The 17,944-nt window shown below is 43.3% G+C and overlaps 1 protein-coding gene across 3 annotated transcripts in view; it reads right to left on the reverse strand.

Annotated features, from left to right (window-relative positions):
• The window catches only part of ST3GAL1 (ST3 beta-galactoside alpha-2,3-sialyltransferase 1), a 77,963-nt gene that overhangs the window by 12,807 nt on the left and 47,212 nt on the right, over positions 1-17,944 (reverse strand). For all 3 annotated transcript variants that reach the window (XM_051778578.1, XM_051778580.1, XM_051778579.1), the window contains exons 2-3: positions 12,701-13,535; positions 2,514-2,710 (exon numbers count right to left, since the gene is read on the reverse strand). In XM_051778578.1, coding sequence (XP_051634538.1) covers positions 2,514-2,710; positions 12,701-13,009 — 506 coding nt within the window. In that variant the 5' untranslated portion in view covers positions 13,010-13,535. The remainder of the gene's footprint in view (positions 1-2,513; positions 2,711-12,700; positions 13,536-17,944) is intronic.

Genomic DNA, 17,944 nt, shown 5'->3' on the forward strand with positions numbered 1-17,944 from the left:
TCCAACACTGATACATCCACTCAGGGTGACTGTGCACACATGTGAGCTGCTTTAGGCAACCCTGGGGTCAGTGCATGGAGATCTGCCCAGGGCCACCAGGGCTCAGTCAAGACGTGTTGGCCAAACAGGGCTACCCCACCTTGTGTCGTGTGTATCAGGAAACAGAGAGGGAGATTTTGAACTTAGGGGGTTTGGGAACTGCAGAAATGCCTTTATGCTTGTGTTCACTTCTGAAAGCAAATCTGGGAACACATCAGCAATTCTTTCCCCTGATGCTTTAGCCCCTTGGTGGTATATTTGCATATTTCTGTGGTGCACCAAAGTGCACATCAAAGATCCCCAAAGCAACTTGCACAAATCCATGGTGCTGTGAAACACCATGGAGAAACCCTTCAGCTGTCTCTGAGCACAATGGGGTTTTTCTGCAGTGACATTAGCTCACTCCTGGCAGAAGCACAAGGAGGACAAGGAAGGATGTAGCTGATGAGGTGATGAGGAGCATCGTACGTTGCCAGACAATATGCTGCCCTGGATGCTGCTAACAGGGGAGGCAAAATCTGCTTATCAAGTCTATGCCAGGCTGTGTTATTGCAGTGCTCTCCCAGGTGAATTACTTAAGTTTCATCTAACTCCCTATGAGGGAGTTATTAGCGTAGGCAGAATAGCCTGCCAGCCTACGTGGATTTCTTATTGAGTTCTCTGTTATTGGTTTCCCTACCAGCGACCCTTATCAGTGTAAAAATACCAGTAAAGCTTGAGTCTTTCTATGTTTTATCTTGAGATTAGTCAGTTGAAGCTATAAAATATGGAGGTTTGTTTCTATCAAGATGAAGACAATGGCGACATCTTAGTTATCTTGCAACCTTGCAACCTGCCCTCAGATCTGTGTACCTTTCCTACCATCCGTGGTGGGGCTGTCTGTGCTACATGGCAGAAGGCAGTGTTCACACCCAGTCTCAGCAGGAAGGACTGAGCAGGAATTTCCTTTCTGTCATGAAAGTAGATAGTTATGCAAATAAAAGTGGGCTGGAACATGCTGTAAGGAAAGGTGTCCCCTCAGACTCTCTGACTCTTCCTTACACTCATCTGTATTGCCAGAGCACGTGGAAGGGAGTATCAGGTCACCAGAGATTTTGTGTTTGACGCACAGAGGCATCACCTTCTCTGCACAAATTCCCATGGTGAATCCTAAAACCTTGCTCAATCCTTTCAGATCTGGCTTAAGATTGCTGAAATATAAATCCGAGACTGGAAGGTTCAATTTCAAGTCACGGAAAGTTCTGCCCTTGCCAGGGATGCATGGCTGTGGGATGGACAAGGCCTCAGAGCAGAAACATGCACCTGAGTGTGTTACTCTTTAGTTATCACTTTAAGTCAAGCAAAGCCTTTTCTGTGTCAGTCTGGAAACACAGGCCATATAAGAAAGTCCACACAGGAATGAGACGGTCTCCATGGGGATGGACACAGAGTTTGGCATAAATGCACCACAGTTTCCCACATTTGCAGCTGCCCCACATTTGCAACCTGTAGGACTAGTGTTGAGGGCTCTCCCTTTCCCTTTGTGGATCTCAAGACCAGGCTGGCTGCCTCTGCCTTTGGGGAGGTACTTTTGGCAGGGAGCAAGATACACAACTGAAAGAAGTAACTCCTGAAGTGATTTATTGTGAACATTTAGATGTCATCTGAAGACTCTATGGCATGTCTGAGTCACATTGGAAGCCAAGATGGCTTAACAGTTCAAATAGTGCTTATCTTTTGTTGATTTACTCTTGGTTTCAGTGCACAGCTTCCTACTGAGTGTTTTGTTGTTTCTGAGAGTATAATCCCACTTGTGGTATTTTCAATCCCTCCCTTCCTGCCCTTTATTTCTCCCCAAATTGTACTGTACTGGTAGGTGTGGTGTGAAAGGCAGACGATATGTTGGAGATTGATTTAGTCAGTCCAGGAATCTTGGCTGCCATCTGGATGATTAGCTCTGCTTACCTAGTTCCCACTTGCATCTCAGTGAGACAAAGTAGCCAACTTCATTGCCTCAAAAGGGAAAGGAGATGTGATCCTTTAAAAAGTACCTGCAGCCAAACAGCTGCCTCCTGTCCACTGAAAAGTGATTTTGGCTTCCCCACCCCACCATTGCTTGAGAATGAACCAGTGCAAGAAAGGAAAATCTGATACAGTCAGTTAAATATCTAAAAGATCATTTGTGAGTAATAGCTGCAGAAGTAGTTTTTATTCAAAACTGACAATTTCTTTTCCATCTCTGTTTTTTAACATGTATGATTATGGATCATGAGGAACAAGCTACAGTATCAACAGCTATTAACACTTTTTTTTCCAAGCTAAAACATGGGGTCATATCTCCAACACACATAATTTATATTCCTGGAACTTAGATTTGACTTTAGCACCAGATTTCACTAGATAGCCCCTGAAATCTTGTTTGCACACTTGTCACCCAAAATACTGGTGAATTTTAGACAAAAAAGGGATCTGGAGCTGAGGTGGTTTTTACTCACCTGAGCACAAAGTCATGGGAGTCAATATCTCGGCCATACTGCGACTGCCGGAGGTTCCCAGAGTTGCCCACGACAGCGCATCGTCTGCACGTGTAAGTACCTCTCTCCTGCAGGGGATCCCCATCCCCGGGAATGACCCCAAACAATTCTGTGAGAGTAGTGTTCAAATTCCTTGGAGCTTTCTCTGCTTGCAATTTCTGTTAGGGAGAAAAATCATTTCAGGTTATCAATACAGGAAGCTTTTCTGTGAGCTAGACATAGCTTCAAATGTCTCCTCAAATATCATTCTTGGGTCTGCCTGAAGACTGCTTTCTGCAGCACAAGGCTTGAGGTTGGGAGCCAAAATGTGAAAAAAATAAAGTAAAAACCATTTCCCATTAACTTTTTTAACTTGACTCCCCTTTTCTCCTCCATCTCCACAGATTCCCACACATCCTCAGACTCTGTCTAGCCATGAAGGAACAGATCATGCATTCTTCCCAAGGCTGGCCTTAGAATAAATGTTCCTCTGGTGTCTATAAGCCTACACTCACCCTAGGCCAGGTATCTTCTGGTAGAACTTGTATAACGTCTTTTAGCTCTTCTAAAAAGGACAGAAAAGTCTCAGGGAACCTGATGGAACACAGAAATGGCTTATATCCCTTCCACATATTTTGGCATATGCCAGAAGTGGGAGAGGGAGATGGGAAGTGAAGTGTGGAGGAACCAGCTGCTTGTGCAATAGAAAACTACAGTAGAGTTAGCCCTGAGGGCTGGAGATGCAAAGTCATCTAAAAAAAAATCTCCAGGATGAGGAAAACCACCCGGATCTTGTTCATTGTGTCTGTTGCCATGGAGGGAAACTGTTTTGTAGCAGCTCTATGGTGCATGGTGGAAACAATGGCTGGATTGGGAAGGTACAGGCAAGGTGCAGGGGGGGTGATGGTCAGACACTCCCTTTCTGGGGCTCAGCTCTCTGAGGTCTACTAAAAAAGTTTGAGAGTGCTGGCAGGCTCACAGACACCATTGCCCACCCTCGTGGTGTTACTTGCTTGCAAGCTCACAAAGGGAGAATGGCTCCAGCACAAAACGGGCCAAAAAGGCTCTGTCTTGCTCTGCCAGCCCAGGGTGAGGAGAGACAGGGAGGAAGAGAAGAGAAACACCTTTTCCCACGACTCCCAGGAATGGTCTGGGGGAATTTGGCTTTAGTTTCCAATGCGTTTCCCCTGGCTGCACCAGGAACTGTTAATTTGTCTTTGTATCTCCCTCTCTCACACAAACAGATGTAGTACTGTAATTTTTGTTTAAATTCTGTGCTGTCTCCTTGCAGAACGTTATTTGCACTGAAATGAACAGCAGGTTTGTGGAGTTCAGAGCTACAAGGTGATGTTAAGACCAAGAATTTGAAACAAAGAAGACAAAGACATTTGTTTTCATACATAGACTTTGCATACATAGACTTAATCTTCTGACTAATCCTTCCTAGCCTATATACTTGCATATGGACTGCAGAAGGTGATTAGGATGAAAGGTAATTAGGATGTCCAAACAAATACTACATTAATGACCACATATGTCACTGTTCAGTGGATGGCTCAATCACTTAAGTGAAAAAGGTTGTCTTCCAAATTCATGTGTGATAATAAAAACACATGGCCACATATCTAAACTCTTGTGCATTCTTTGTGAATCCAATCTAACCCGATATTACTCTGAATATGTGTAAAACAATGTTAGAAAGCCTGCAGCCTTCAAAATAATTGGACATGTCATAGATGTCATAGAGTGTAGTAGCAGGTGTATAATGTAGTAAAATCTGACCTTTTTTAAAAAAGGAACTTGTTTTGAGTTATTTGAATACACATTTGCACACACCCATGTATACTCTCTCTCTGTAAAGGTGAGCTGATTTTAATTGTATTTAAGAAATGAAAGGCAAAACCACCAAAATCTTATTCTTGAACTGATTTTGCCTGAGAAAATTCAGATGTGGAAGGTAATTTTGAGAAAATTCTAAAATTCTACCTGGGCTCTCTTTTTAGGTTAAATTGCCTTTTCATCCAGAATGACAGAATCATAAAAGGAAAGGACCTGGAGTATTGATGCATTTTTGATGCATTAAAATGGTAAGAAACATCCTGGATAGGCACCTGTATTTGCACAGCACAGGCATCTGCCTTTCTGTTATGCTGCTGTCAGTGTAGAGTAACTACTGCAAACAAGTTGAAACATGGGCACCAACATCAGCCTGAAAGCAGGATACCATCATCCTACAACCCCTCAATTGTGCACAACTCTAACAGGAAAGACTATTATTAATGTTAGAAATCTTCTCAGTGACCTCAAGTAGGATGATGACCTTACTGCACTGTGTGCTGGACATTCACACAATGAGACACTTGTGTTTAACTCATTTCAAGTCCTCTGTTTAAATTTCCTCAATGATCATCTGATTGAACTTTACTTTTCAGGCCTAATCTTCAATTAACACTAGTCAGTCTTTGATTTTTCAACAAAACAGAGAAGAGTAGGGAACAAAGGTGGTTAACTCCAAAGCACATCTAACTTCTAAAAGTTCAGATCTAATGCACAGCCAATGCCTTATTGCACAATGTTTGCTTGGCTTATTGAAAAAGACCTTTTAATAGCATTACAATTACAAGCCGATTATAGTTCACTTTCCCACATCAAATTTTTGTCCTTTTTTTTTGGGTAATGTAATTTTATTTTCTTTTTAACCAAATCTGGCCTTTCCCATAAATCAACAGAAGCATTGGGTGAAAGTCTGTCCACTCTGTGCAAGGCAGAGCCATAGCAGTGCTATGTGGCATTGCTGGGACAACATCCTCTCACCAAGTTCTGTAGTTGAGTGACAGGGATATGTGTATGGATATAGCTGCTAGAAGTGGCCTTATATACACTGAAATACCTGACCCCTGTGTCCTGAGTGAAGTGGCTGCTTTTCTCAGAGGTCTGTGCAAGCAATACATGTGCCTAAAGAAGCAGTTTAACCTCTTGCCCAAGATCACAAAGCATCTTAATCCACCTTCTGTCCATATATAAAATATTAATGGATCACTTAACTGTGCAGCTTCCCTGCATAAAATATTTGCCTGGCACTTGAGAATTAACTCTTCACCTTAGATTGTTAAAAATCGTAATCGGGAGTTCAGATTGAGAAGTTTTCTAATCATCTTCACAGGGAAGATGTTATCTAAGTTGTTATCCAGCCTTAAAAACTCCCCATTTCACATACAGAAATTTACTAGTTGGATTTATATCTTCTTATTTTAAAAAAATCAAGGAAGGAAAAAAAAAAAAGAAAGCAAGAAAAAGAACCCTCAAAGTTTCTTTCTTTAGCCATGAATGGCTTTCCAAGGAAGTGCTTGTTCCTTCTCTCATCACCATGCATGCACCTTCATTAAGGATGACAAGGAATTTGCTGCTTTTATAAACTGCTCAGAAGGCTTTACTGAGCTCTCTGGTACCATCACATTGACAGCTACTGTAAGAAGCAATACCTAAAAACTTGGCTAAGGGGTTGCAAAGGGAGAGCGTAAATTCAGCCAAGGCTGCTCAGAGCTAATAGCTTGGAGTGGTGATGATACAGCTACAGTTATTGAACCATAGAATACTAGAATGGGTTGAGTTGGAAGGGACCTTAGAGATCATCTGGTTACAACCCCCCTGCCATGGGCAGAGACAGGTCCCACTAGATCAGGTTGCCCCAAGCCCCATTCAACCTGGCCTTCAACACTACCAGGGATGGGGCATCCACTTCCTGGGTAACCTGGGCCAGTGCCTCACCACACTCAAAGGAAAGAATTTCTTCCTAATAACTAATCTTAAACCTACCCTCTTCCAGGTTAAAGCTATTACCCCTTGTCCTACCACTACATGCCCTTGTGAAAAGTCCCTCTCCAGCTCTCTTGTAGCCCCCTTTAGGTATTGAAAGGCTGCAGTAAGATCTCTCTGGAGCCTTTTCTTTCCTAAGTTCAACAACCCCAACGCTCTCAATCTGTCTTTATAGGAAAGGTATTCCAGCCTCTGAGTATCTTCCCAGCCTCCTCTGGACTTGGCCTAAGAGATCCACATCCTTCTTATGTTGGGGCCTCAAAGGAGTCAGGAGAACCTCAAAGGAATACTGTCCTAGTGCCTGTGCACCCTGCACAAATGGTCAAGTTTGGCAGTGTATTAAACACAACATCAAAATCCCAAATTATTAGCAGGTTGAATAGATTAACTTGTAATCTTTGGTGTCATGTGGATGCAGGTAGAACACATATCAAGGCAGACAGGTATAGGTGTGGGTCTGGCAGCAGCCAGCACTGATGAGGCATCTCTGCCAGCACACAGCCAGGCAGCTGGGGGAAGTTGGTGTAGCAGTACTGGGGTTTGTGGCTTTTCTAAATTTTTGAACTGTTTTTAAAAGTTTAAGAGGGAATAAAACCCCATGAGAACCTCTTTTTGCACAGCTACTAATTGCCTTGCTGCAGCAGTTTGGAGGCATTACACTCATGCAACACTATAAGACATTATACATTATATGAAGATTAATCCTAGCCACTCTGGTGGGGCAAAACCAGGTAATCTCCATTTTGCAGACTGAAGGGGAGGTTAAAAGGAAACCATCAATTTTTAAAATTCTCCCTTGATTTGGAAAATATGGCATTATTATTGTCCTGTAATTCCTATGCATCAGAGAGTTGGAAGGGGAAGAATATAGACGCTTTCATGAGTCTGGTCTTTGTTTAATGATTTGTGTCATCAAAAAATTTATGCTCTCACATATGAATGCATATGTGCATATATTATGTAAATAGCACACAATAATATGCATATGCCAAATTGTGTGATTTCTGACTGCCATGGCTGATATGAGTCACCTCTACGCCACTCTTGTGTCAAGACAATGCCTGTGTGCCCTTGTTTCTGGTTTCAGGGTGTTTGCAGCTCAGGACAGTGCATCACAGTGCTTAGAGAGACCTGTGAGCTTGGACCACCTTCACATCCATCTATCTTCACCATAGGAGGAGCAGCTCCAGCCCAGCAGGACTCGTGTGGTGGCTGCCAGTGGGGGTAAGAGGTAGTCCAAGGTCAGATTCTTCCAGTATGCCCAAATCGGATCTAAATGTCATGCTTCCAACCAAGCAGTGCAACAGCAGGACTGGCACGTGGCAGGTACTGGGAGCAGAGCTTGGGACCTGGCCTGGATTCGGTACCACCTTCTGCAGAGATCTGGTAGCTACACGCTTCCTTCAGTGTGCTGAACCCTTCAAAGTGTCACCGAGAGCGTCCCAGTTTTAAAGAAAACTTCTGGTGATCAAAGCACTTGGGCACATTTTCTACAAAGAGCATTCAAAATGCATGACTCAGGTGCCAAGGAGCTCTGCCGCTGTCTTAAAAATAAGTGCAGCTTCCACAGCTTCCCCAGGGAACGTGTTGGGGATGCCCTTTTGTTCACTAGCTGGTTAGCAAATTTTTAAGCCATTTATTACATTTTTTCCTACAAACATAATGATTTAAAACTAATATTTTCTTTTAGATACACCAATAACATGGCCTCAAGAGCTGAGCTATCTTCCAAAAAAAAAAAAAGAAGGCAAAACTCTCAAATATCATAAGACTCAAGATAAAAATTGCTATAACACAATAGTTTATGAACAGTGTGCTACAGATAAAATTGCCAGGAAACTCTGAGCCTGAATTTACTTATCACACCTTTAATCCATCAACCTCAACACGTTTATTTTGAATTTAGAACAGCATGTTCTGATCTCATATTTTTAATACTTTATGACCACTAAGAACAATGCATCCACCCCTGAAAAAAAAACAAGAAAACTATAAATAAATGCTGTGCTGTGTTACAGCATGTAATTCTTGATATGTTTCCTTATATATGGGTTACTAATTTTAGAGAGAACATCCACAGCATTTGTGTCATAGTAAAACAATGGAAAACTTGCAGGTGGACCAGCTCAGGAAGGTGGGAAAGAAAACATAAACAGAAAGGAATGTATCACGTAACACCAGGTGCCACCTTCCAAAACACTGAGACTCTCACAGTCCCTGAGAATAAGGTGAGGGAAAGTAAAGAAGAGAGAGAGGAGGTGAGAGACAGGAAGGGAGGGAAGGAAGCGAAGGAGGAACGAAAGAAGGGAAAAAGGAAGGAAGGAAGGAAGGAAGGAAGGAAGGAAGGAAGGAAGGAAGGAAGGAAGGAAGGAAGGAAGGAAGGAAGGAAGGAAGGAAGGAAGGAAGGAAGGAAGGAAGGAAGGAAGGAAGGAAGGAAGGAAGGAAGGAAGGAAGGAAGGAAGGAAGGAAGGAAGGAAGGAAGGAAGGAAGGAAGGAAGGAAGGAAGGAAGGAAGGAAGGAAGGAAGGAAGGAAGTTCTCACAAAATGGTTACAGCCTGGAATGTTATTAAGGCCCAGATCCTTCCCTAGAGCGGAGGACTTGAATTCAACTTTAAGTCACAAAGAGCATGGAGCAGCTGCAGGAGTGTATCCAGGAGGAGAATTTTGGCCATTATTTGCTACCAGACAAAAGTGATGAAGACAGAGTTTATCAGCTGTGTAGATTTAAGCAAATGAAAAGAAATGAGCAGTCCTGACAACATCCCTCTTGTTTCCGTGAACACAGAAACAGCCAGGTACGTTTTCAGGTGCTTCTCCAGAGCAGCCCTGCCTCGTGCAGCAGGATGAGCCGCTGCAGAAATGGTGGCACTGACCTTCTCTTCTCTTCTCCTTCTCACCTTCACAGGTGGTAGCACTAAATCCAGTATGGACAAACAACTTTATTCAGAGCAGGCAGGAATATTTCCTTCCAAAAGGCCACATTCCACCAAGATAAGAGTTTAAACCATATATTCTCCAAATAAACGATGAAGCAGCCTGGCAGCCATATAAGCAAGTGAAACCACCCCATTCTTCAGCCCCAAATGCCACTTTGTCTCCAATATTGGCCATTAGTCTCTGAAATCAGTCCTCACCGTCCTAGCACTGGAGGGATACTAATGCTGCAGGACAATTTGGATGAATAACATTCACATGTACAGCAACAGAGCTAAAGGGGGAGGGAGGGCAGGCTGAACTTGGTAGACGGGCAGCTCTCCAGCAAGGGCTCTGCCTGCATTTAGTCCAAACCCATCCCATGACAGGAAAGTCACAGCCATGTAATTAATAACTCCAGTGAAGTCACCATCACCTCAGAGTCTCAGTTACAGCACAAGGAAACCACCACACTGTCTGAAGGCAGTTCCTGAGAGCAAACACAGTCATTTCTCCCCTGAAGAGAAGTTTGAGCAATCTCAGGTTTCCTTATGCCTCATCTTTATGTACAAATATAGTAAAAAGTGACAAATTACTGCGTTGGCAAAGCCCACAAGAGTAAAGCATGGCCATGAGCAATGTTTTCTTAAAGACTGGCTGAAATCTCAGGATCACTTTGAAGATGAACCTAAAAATGAACAGGGAAAAGGGAGTGCCGTCAGGATGCACCTGGGAGTTATTTACTGCAGAAATGACACTGACTGTCTTGAAAAAGCTTAACCAAAACAACATGTACATTAGAAATCAGTAGCAAAGAGGAGGTGAGGCCACATCGTGTCTGGGTTTACCCAAGACCATCTTTCAGAGGAGTCAGGGCACTTTCTCCATTTATCATGGGTTAGGGCAAAGATTTCCAGTAAGTTACTGACTTCCAATACACAATGCAGTTTTGGGGGACACCAAAAAATTTCACACATCATGGTGGAAGATACAAAATGTCTAGAAATATTAAAAGATTTATTTTTACCCTCTGAAAAAAAAGAATGCTTTGATTTTGTATTCAGAAGTGGTATATTCCCTTTGAACTTGATCTGAATTAAAAAAAAAAGAAAGAAAGAAAACACTAAAATAGGGTTAGACAGCTCTGAAAATTAATGAACAGCTTTTATTTGGGGCAGAGGAGGGAAGACTTTTGACTGTTCTGAAAGTCACTGTTTTTTTCATTTTGCTGAAAAAGAAACAGACGTCCCCTGAAAGAATCTGTTTCAGGTTAAGCTGAATTTTTAATGCACTGGTGAGGCCACATCTTGACTACTGTGTCCAGTTCCAGGCCCTGCACTTCAAGAAGGACACTGAGGCGCTGGAGTGAGTCCAAAGAAGGGCAATGAAGCTGGTAAAGGGTCTGGAGCACAAGTCCAATGAGGAGTAACTGAGCGAACTGGGGTTGTTTAGCCTGAAGAAGAAGAGGCTCAGGGGTGACCTTATCATTCTCTACAACTGCCTGAATGGAGGTTGTAGCCAGGTGGGGGTTGATCTCTTCTCCCAGGCAACTAGGGACAGGATAAGAGGACATAGTCTAAAACTGCACCGGGGAGGCTTAGGTTGGACATTAGGAGGACTTTCTTCACAGAGAGGGTGATTAGATATTGGAATGGGCTGCCTAGGGAGGTGATGGAGTCACTGTCCTTCGAGGTGTTTAAGGAAAGCCTGGGCATAGCATCAGTGCCATGGCCTAATTGACAAGGTGATGTTCTGTCATAGGTTGGACTCAATTATCTCAAAGGTCTTTTCCAACCTAATTGATTCTGTGAATTCAGATAATGGCTTCTTTTTTTCTCTCAGTTTCACTACAAGAAGCAGAATCACAAATTTAGTGTACTGAGTGTCCCAAGCTTTTTCTTCTTTTTTTTTTTTTTTTTTTTTAGAGAGAATGCATTTAAACCTCTTGTTTAAATCAGTGAGTTCTCAATGCAGAATGCAGTGTGGCTTTACTTGGGGTGCTGTGCAAGTGATCTACTAAGCTCAATTTGGGGTATGCCCCCTCCTCTGAAAACTGCCAGTTGTTAGCTCAGCTCAGCTCCCTGATGAAATCTCAAGCCAGGGCAAGGGGATCTAGGACCTCAGCTTGCCATGTTCCCTTCTCACAACTTCAGCAGAGCCCAGCTAGGAAACCCCCACAATGGAAAAGTGTCTGGAGGCTGCAAGAAAAAACACAAGCAATGGGAAATCAGAGTCATGGCCAAGGAGCAGGTGAAAGGATACAGCACCTGGAGTACACAAGACTCATAGCAAAAACAATGGTTTCATCATAAAACGATCATATCATTTGCACAACAATTAAAAATATCAGAGTTCAGTGGCATTTCTTTTTCACCAGTAAATGCAACAGCCAGAGGAGTGAGAAGTGATAAATCCAATACAGCCTCATTCCCACAGCACTTGACATCCCCTCCAAAACCTAAATGTCCCCACCAGAATAGTGGGTGCCAATCAGAAAGGCCCCCTCAGGGTGCCATAGAAGGGCTGAAAGCCCTGGATTCAATAACGAGGATTATGATTGTCACAAGACACCAAGTTGGAGGCTGTTGTGTGTTCAAAGAAAGGCACAGGGGACTATTTTTCCCAAAGAGGAGGAAAACAAGTGCAATACAACTGTGATTTCACTGGGGTCGCTGCAGCCAGAACTTGTGCTTTAGCAGCTCAGCAGTGTAGGCCACGAGTAGATCATTCAATCGAGGTCTTGTTTCAAGAGAATATAAAAGGGGCTTTTACTGGGCAAAACATCAGGATGGACCTTTTTCCCTTTTGTGCTTTTTGAACAAGGTATCCACTAGCTTTCATGGTACTTGGATCAGGCTCCAAGGGTGGTTGGACCATCCTGCTCAAGGATATGCTGGGGCTGCTCCTTCCCAGCAACCCACAGCCACCCATGTGCTTTCCAGGCCTGTTTTACATCATCAGCCATAATGAAGAATGTTTTCATACACATGCAATTAATCATTTTTCATTTAATCCTCTAATTATTTACACATTTTATGTTAGAGAGAGTCCCAGGAGAATTACACACTTCTCAATGAGTTTGCTTTGCTGCCTCGGCGGATGGCAAAAAGCTTATCTGATGCAAAACCAGCTGGCTTACGAAGTCTGGTCTTTCAAAGAGAAGGGAGAAAATGGCAATATTGACATTTGCAAATTCTGGATTTACCACCTAACTCTGTCGGGGACTTTTCTAGCTTGGAGCAAGCGAACATGCACTACAAGCCCCTCTGAGCTAAACAGCAGCACAAACACCCAGTTCCTCCCACCTCTGCCTTCCTTGTCAGCTGAGACAGCAAATGCTTTTGGTAGAAACCATCTCTTGCTATCTGCTCAGCATCACTTGAAGCCTGAAACCGTGACTGTCACTCAAACTCTGGGCTGTATCCACAAGTCCCACTTACCAGCCACCACCTGTAGCTGTCTTCTGGGATCAAGGCATTTTGTGAGGTCAAGAAAGGTTGCATAGTTGAATTAAATCTCTGATCGAACCAGAAGGAATGTCCCATCTCCGAAATGCACGTGTGACAGCTGCAAGGTCTCCTGGGGTACTTGAAGAGTTTGTGGACTTGCTCTGAAAACTGCATGACGAGATGCCTGGGATCCCAGGTGGTCGTGGTCACTTGGTGTGTGTAGTTCAGCAGAAACGATGTTACCGTGATGAGCAAAAAGGCGAATGTAAACATTTTCACATTTCTCCTCCTTACAACCATCTTTCCCACTCAGGTTCTGCCACCACTGCTGATCAAGTACAATGTAGGGTCCAGTGTAAGGCAAAAAGGAAAAGGTGCAGCAGGCACCGATCAGTTACTACTCCGGGCTTAGGCTGAACAGACTAACTCCAATGCCTTCATCCATAAGGGAAGAAGCTTCATCTTTCCCAAATGGGCTTAAAAAAGGCAAAGCTGAGTATTTCCTTTCACTTTCTCAGAGTGCTTCCAAGTTCCTTCCACCTCTGTGTGTCCTGCTGCTACCCTCTCCTGATGAGAGTTTAATGGACACAGACCCTTGTCTTTCTGTGTACCAGAATATTTAAAGGGGAGCAATATCAGCGTTAAAATTCAGGTTTTGAACGTAAGAGTAAGCCAGACATTAAAACAAGTAAATTGCAGAAAGAAGAGGGTAGTTATTCTTTTTCTTAGAAGTTACTTCTTGAGGGATTGGATCATATGGGGATGTACATTCCATCAGGAAGACATGCTTTGATGCCCATTTAAGCCATGGAGAGCAGTTTGCAACCTAGAGACAAACAAAAAAAAAAGAAAGAAAAATAATTTTCAGATTTTTTTTTGCATTCCTTCCAACCTATTTTCTCTGCTTTTCTCGGCCAGTCCCAAAACTTCTGATCAGCTCAGAGACCTGAACACAGCAGCAGCAGCTTCCAGCTCTGCTGTGGTATTTGCATACCGAGAAATTTCAGGGTGAAATTTCGGAAAGGGCAGAGCATCGACCTGTGGACATTGAGTCTCTTTGTATTGAATCAGCCTCCTCACTCTGCTCTGGCCTTATTTGAATTACAGTTTGTAGCTATTTGAATGGCAATGACTCACCACCTTTCTTCAAGATGACCTTGATAGCCACAAGATATGCAGCAAAGTGTTCATAACTCAGAGCAGCTGAACAAAAAGCACCCGGCAAAGGAGGGAGGAGCAGGATAGGGAGAATCAATTGCTTCCTTTCTCTTGCTCCCCCCCCAGCTTGATTTCTTAAAGATTGGGACTAGACCTGTGATTCAGAGAAGCCAAGCAAGAACAGCTGTCATGTCCTGGGACAGAGAGGGGAAATCAAAGTATAAAATAGCCTTTGTTTCACATGGGTTATTGCTGTTTTTCCTGCCAAGGAAGGGTAGGTGACGGCAGCCTGTGATCTCAGAGAGTTCCTATGAGACCCCAAGAGAGAGGTAGAGAGGCATGAAGCTGCCTTGGGGATACAGAAGAAAGAGCTGCTCACCCTTCCCTTCTTGGTGTCCTGGGCCTAGCAGCAGTGATTTAAAGAAGATTTTAAAAGTCAAAATATTAATCCCTTCCTCCCACAGTGCTGTTGTTTTGTGGGAAGAAAAACATGTTACTGTGTCAGAATATGTCCAATTTACGAACAAGCAAAAGCCCAGAGAGATAAGTCTCATTCACTGCTAAGCTGCAGGCTTCACACCAACAAAGAACAAAACTGCAACTTTTACCATTAAACCCCACCATTTTAACCCATTCTGTGTGCCACATTGATGCAGAATCCCCCTCATTGCATCACTCAAATGTGATGTTTATCCAGATGTGGGGGAAGAGTAGCTGGTAGCCACAGCATCCCCAGCTTTGCTGCTGGCTCCTCTTCTGGGGATCTTAGAGGAGCTGCCCCAGGCCAAACCACTTTTCCAAAGGGTTTGACAGGGCATCTTGGAAATAGCATAGACTTGGATTTTTGAGGTGGTGTGTAAATATTTACCAAGTCCCAAAAAGCTGAATCCGAAGACAGGAGCCTCAGCCCATGGTTTTGAGCCTTTGCTCCAGGTTTCTCCCTGCATGTGATGGGCAGCATGTGCCCTTCAATTAGCTGCTGATTGCCAAATGCCTCAAGATTTATTTTAAGTCTGGCCCCTCCAACTGCATTTATAGGAGCTCAAGGGCTGATGAGTGGGTCAGACTGGATAACAAAAGGCTTTATTAACCCTGTCTGCTCATGCTCCTTCCACGGTAAATCACGCAGCACCAGGAAATCATCAGGTGCTTGCTTTAATATTTAAGAGGGAAGTTTTTGGAGTAACCAGGAATCTTCAGAACTATTCCCAGGTAAAGTTCAGGAATTGCATCCTGAGAGGTGATGAGGATGCTACCACTGTGACTTGGAGATTTAGAAAGGGAGCTTAGGAGAACAGCCCCCGTACACAGCCCCATCCACACCAGCTGGTCTCTGTGTCACAGAGCAGCCCCAAACACATTTGCTTTACTAGCCTGGATATAGTTGTTAGTCTAAACAAAAACACAGCCTCTATCACCTCCCAAAATATGCCAAATCCCAGAAGCAAATTAGTTCTCCATTTATGGAGTGGATAATTCAAGAGCTGTGATGTTGGGGGGTCGAACCCCCACTGCTGTCAGTGCTAGGCCAAGTCAGTATTTGTAAACACAACTCCTGCTCTTCTGTTATATTTTTCAGAGGAGGAGGGATCGGGATTATCCAGCCTTTCTTGGAAAAAGCCTATAAAATGGAGTATTGTTCATAAAACAGTTCTGGCCTCCAAAACAAGCACTTATTTCATCAGATTTATTTATTTAATTTCTGTAATTCAGCTAAGGTTAAAGTTATATTTACAATTTGGGAAAGAAAAAAAAAAAAGAAGACCCAAACCAGTGTTTACACAGTGGACTGCAATGTTTTCAAACTTCTAATCATGCTGTCTTTTATAACATGTGATGGGAAGGTGAGAAACCAGAACTCCAAAGGCTTTTTTCCCATGTGGATATAAACACTCCATGGTCTATTTTAATTGTTGTTACTTAGTTTCATATGAATGTTCACTTTTCCTATGGATACTTGTGATAGAAATATATATATACATATATAACAAATGTATACATATATACCTCACAGAAAGGCTCCAGGGACTACATATGTGATTTAGGGCCTGAGGAAAAGGAAGACTGAAGGCAACCAGCAGTAGGACAAGAGGGCATGATCTTGAGCTCTGCCAGGGGAGGTTTAGGTTGGATATTAGGAAGAAATTCTTTACAGATAGAGTGAGCAGACATTGGAATGGGCTGCCCAGGGAGGTGGTGGATTCATCATCCCTGGAGGTTTTTAAGATGAGACTGGATGTGGCATTCAGTGCCATGGTCTGGTAACCATGGCAGTGTTGGATCAAGGGTTGGACTTGATGATCTCAGAGGTCTTTTCCAACCCAGTTGATTCTATGATTCTATGAATGGAAAATGCTTTCTTCTTCGAGTTCACTGTGACTTGAACCAGGACTTCTTTTCCTTTCTAATAACACACGCAAGATCCAAGCCAAACATCACTACTTGTACTCTTCACAGCATCTCGCACCATATCTCTGACTGTCCCTGAATCTCCCCCTTCTCCCATTTGATTCATAAATCTTTGCAAAAAGGTTTCCAAAGGATTCACCAAGGTGTTGTGATGTGAGAAGGGTGGGGACTGCTCTGGGAAATCGCTCAGGGCTGCCAACTGCAGCTGTTCGGAATGTTCTACCTCTGGATACTACGGGTGGTAGTTAAATTAAGCCATTACAAGTAAGTAGCATGATACCAAACACGGCCCTTATCAACATACCTCGGCATGACCTCAGCATTAGCACATCTGTGAACAGGCTATTTTGGCCTCAGAGACCCAGAAAAAATTTCTGGGGACTTCAGGTACAGAGACTTAGTGCCCAGCCCTCTCCCAGCCAGTCCCCTGAGAGATAAACAGAGCTTAATACTGCATGCCTGTGGCTGTGCCTGTGGGCAGAGATCCCAGCTTAGCTCATGCAAGCAGCAGGTTAAGCTACCTTAAGTGATTGGGTGCTTAAGGTCTTATTTCTGGTCTGGATTTTGCCTGTTACCTTCCCACTCCTCCCCCTTCAGAGGTATCCTGTTGTCCCCATGTAAGACACCTTTCTACACCCTGAGATAACTTATTTATGCTGGTAACACCCAGTGATGGGCAATGGAGGCAAAATGTGAAAGGTTACATTCCAGGAAGAGTAGAGGGAGATAGGTTCAGAAGTAGGGGTGGGTTCCTCCAAGCTCTGTTGTGAGCATAGAACTGGGTGTGTTGTGATTAAATGGTCATAAATGAGAGCTTAATCCTTTGTCTATATTTTACATTATAAAATATACCAGGATCAATCCATCATTATTGTTTGCCCTCATTGTCTTCTTATGTTTTACAGAGAAGGAACAGAAAGAACTTTTTTTTCCCTCAGTCTATTTTTTTTTTCCTCCAAGGTAGGTTTTATTTGCATTGAAAACTTACAGTCTGAAGAATGTCCCTGGTCCCTTGCCAATCTGGCAATTAACAGACAAAGATAAAAACACATCGGTTCAATGGACTAATATAAAACAATTCTTAACACCTTCAGGAAATATTTTTTTACAAATCCACCTACAAATGAGATGTATTCCCACTGCACTTGTCAGGTTCTGTGACAAAAGCTCATCTGCACACCCACAAAGGAGCACAAAAAGAAAATAGCAGGATGGGAAGCCTAAATAAAACCCTGCTCCAGCTGCTACCAGGCCCATCCCAGGGGCCACCAACCCATAAAAGTCTGCACCAGCCCAAAGGTGCCCAGGGGTACAAAGACAGGTGGGAGCCTGAAATAAGGACTCAGAAAAAGGGACACCCTCCCTGGGTCCGTCCCAGGGCTGGTCCTGCACAGCCTCAGCCTCAGGTGTGAAACTCGTCCAGGTGAGTCAACCTTACCTTTGGGACTGAGATGTGTTGCTGCCTCGGGGTATGAGACACCTTATGGTGTGGAGGGGAAGCCACAAAGTATTAGCACAATGGTTAATTTTTTTTGATTTCTTTGAAAAGATGGGCCTTAAACAAAAATAATGTAGAAAATAATAATGAAAAAACATTGAGAAACAAATCACCACACTACTACTCATTCCCCCACATTATAAATGTCCCAGTACACTGGTGTTTGACTC

This window comes from Manacus candei, unplaced genomic scaffold, assembly GCF_025592945.1.
Source record: "Manacus candei isolate 608988 ecotype Guabito, Panama unplaced genomic scaffold, ASM2559294v1 h1tg000013l, whole genome shotgun sequence".
Classification (NCBI taxonomy): Eukaryota; Metazoa; Chordata; class Aves; order Passeriformes; family Pipridae; genus Manacus; species Manacus candei.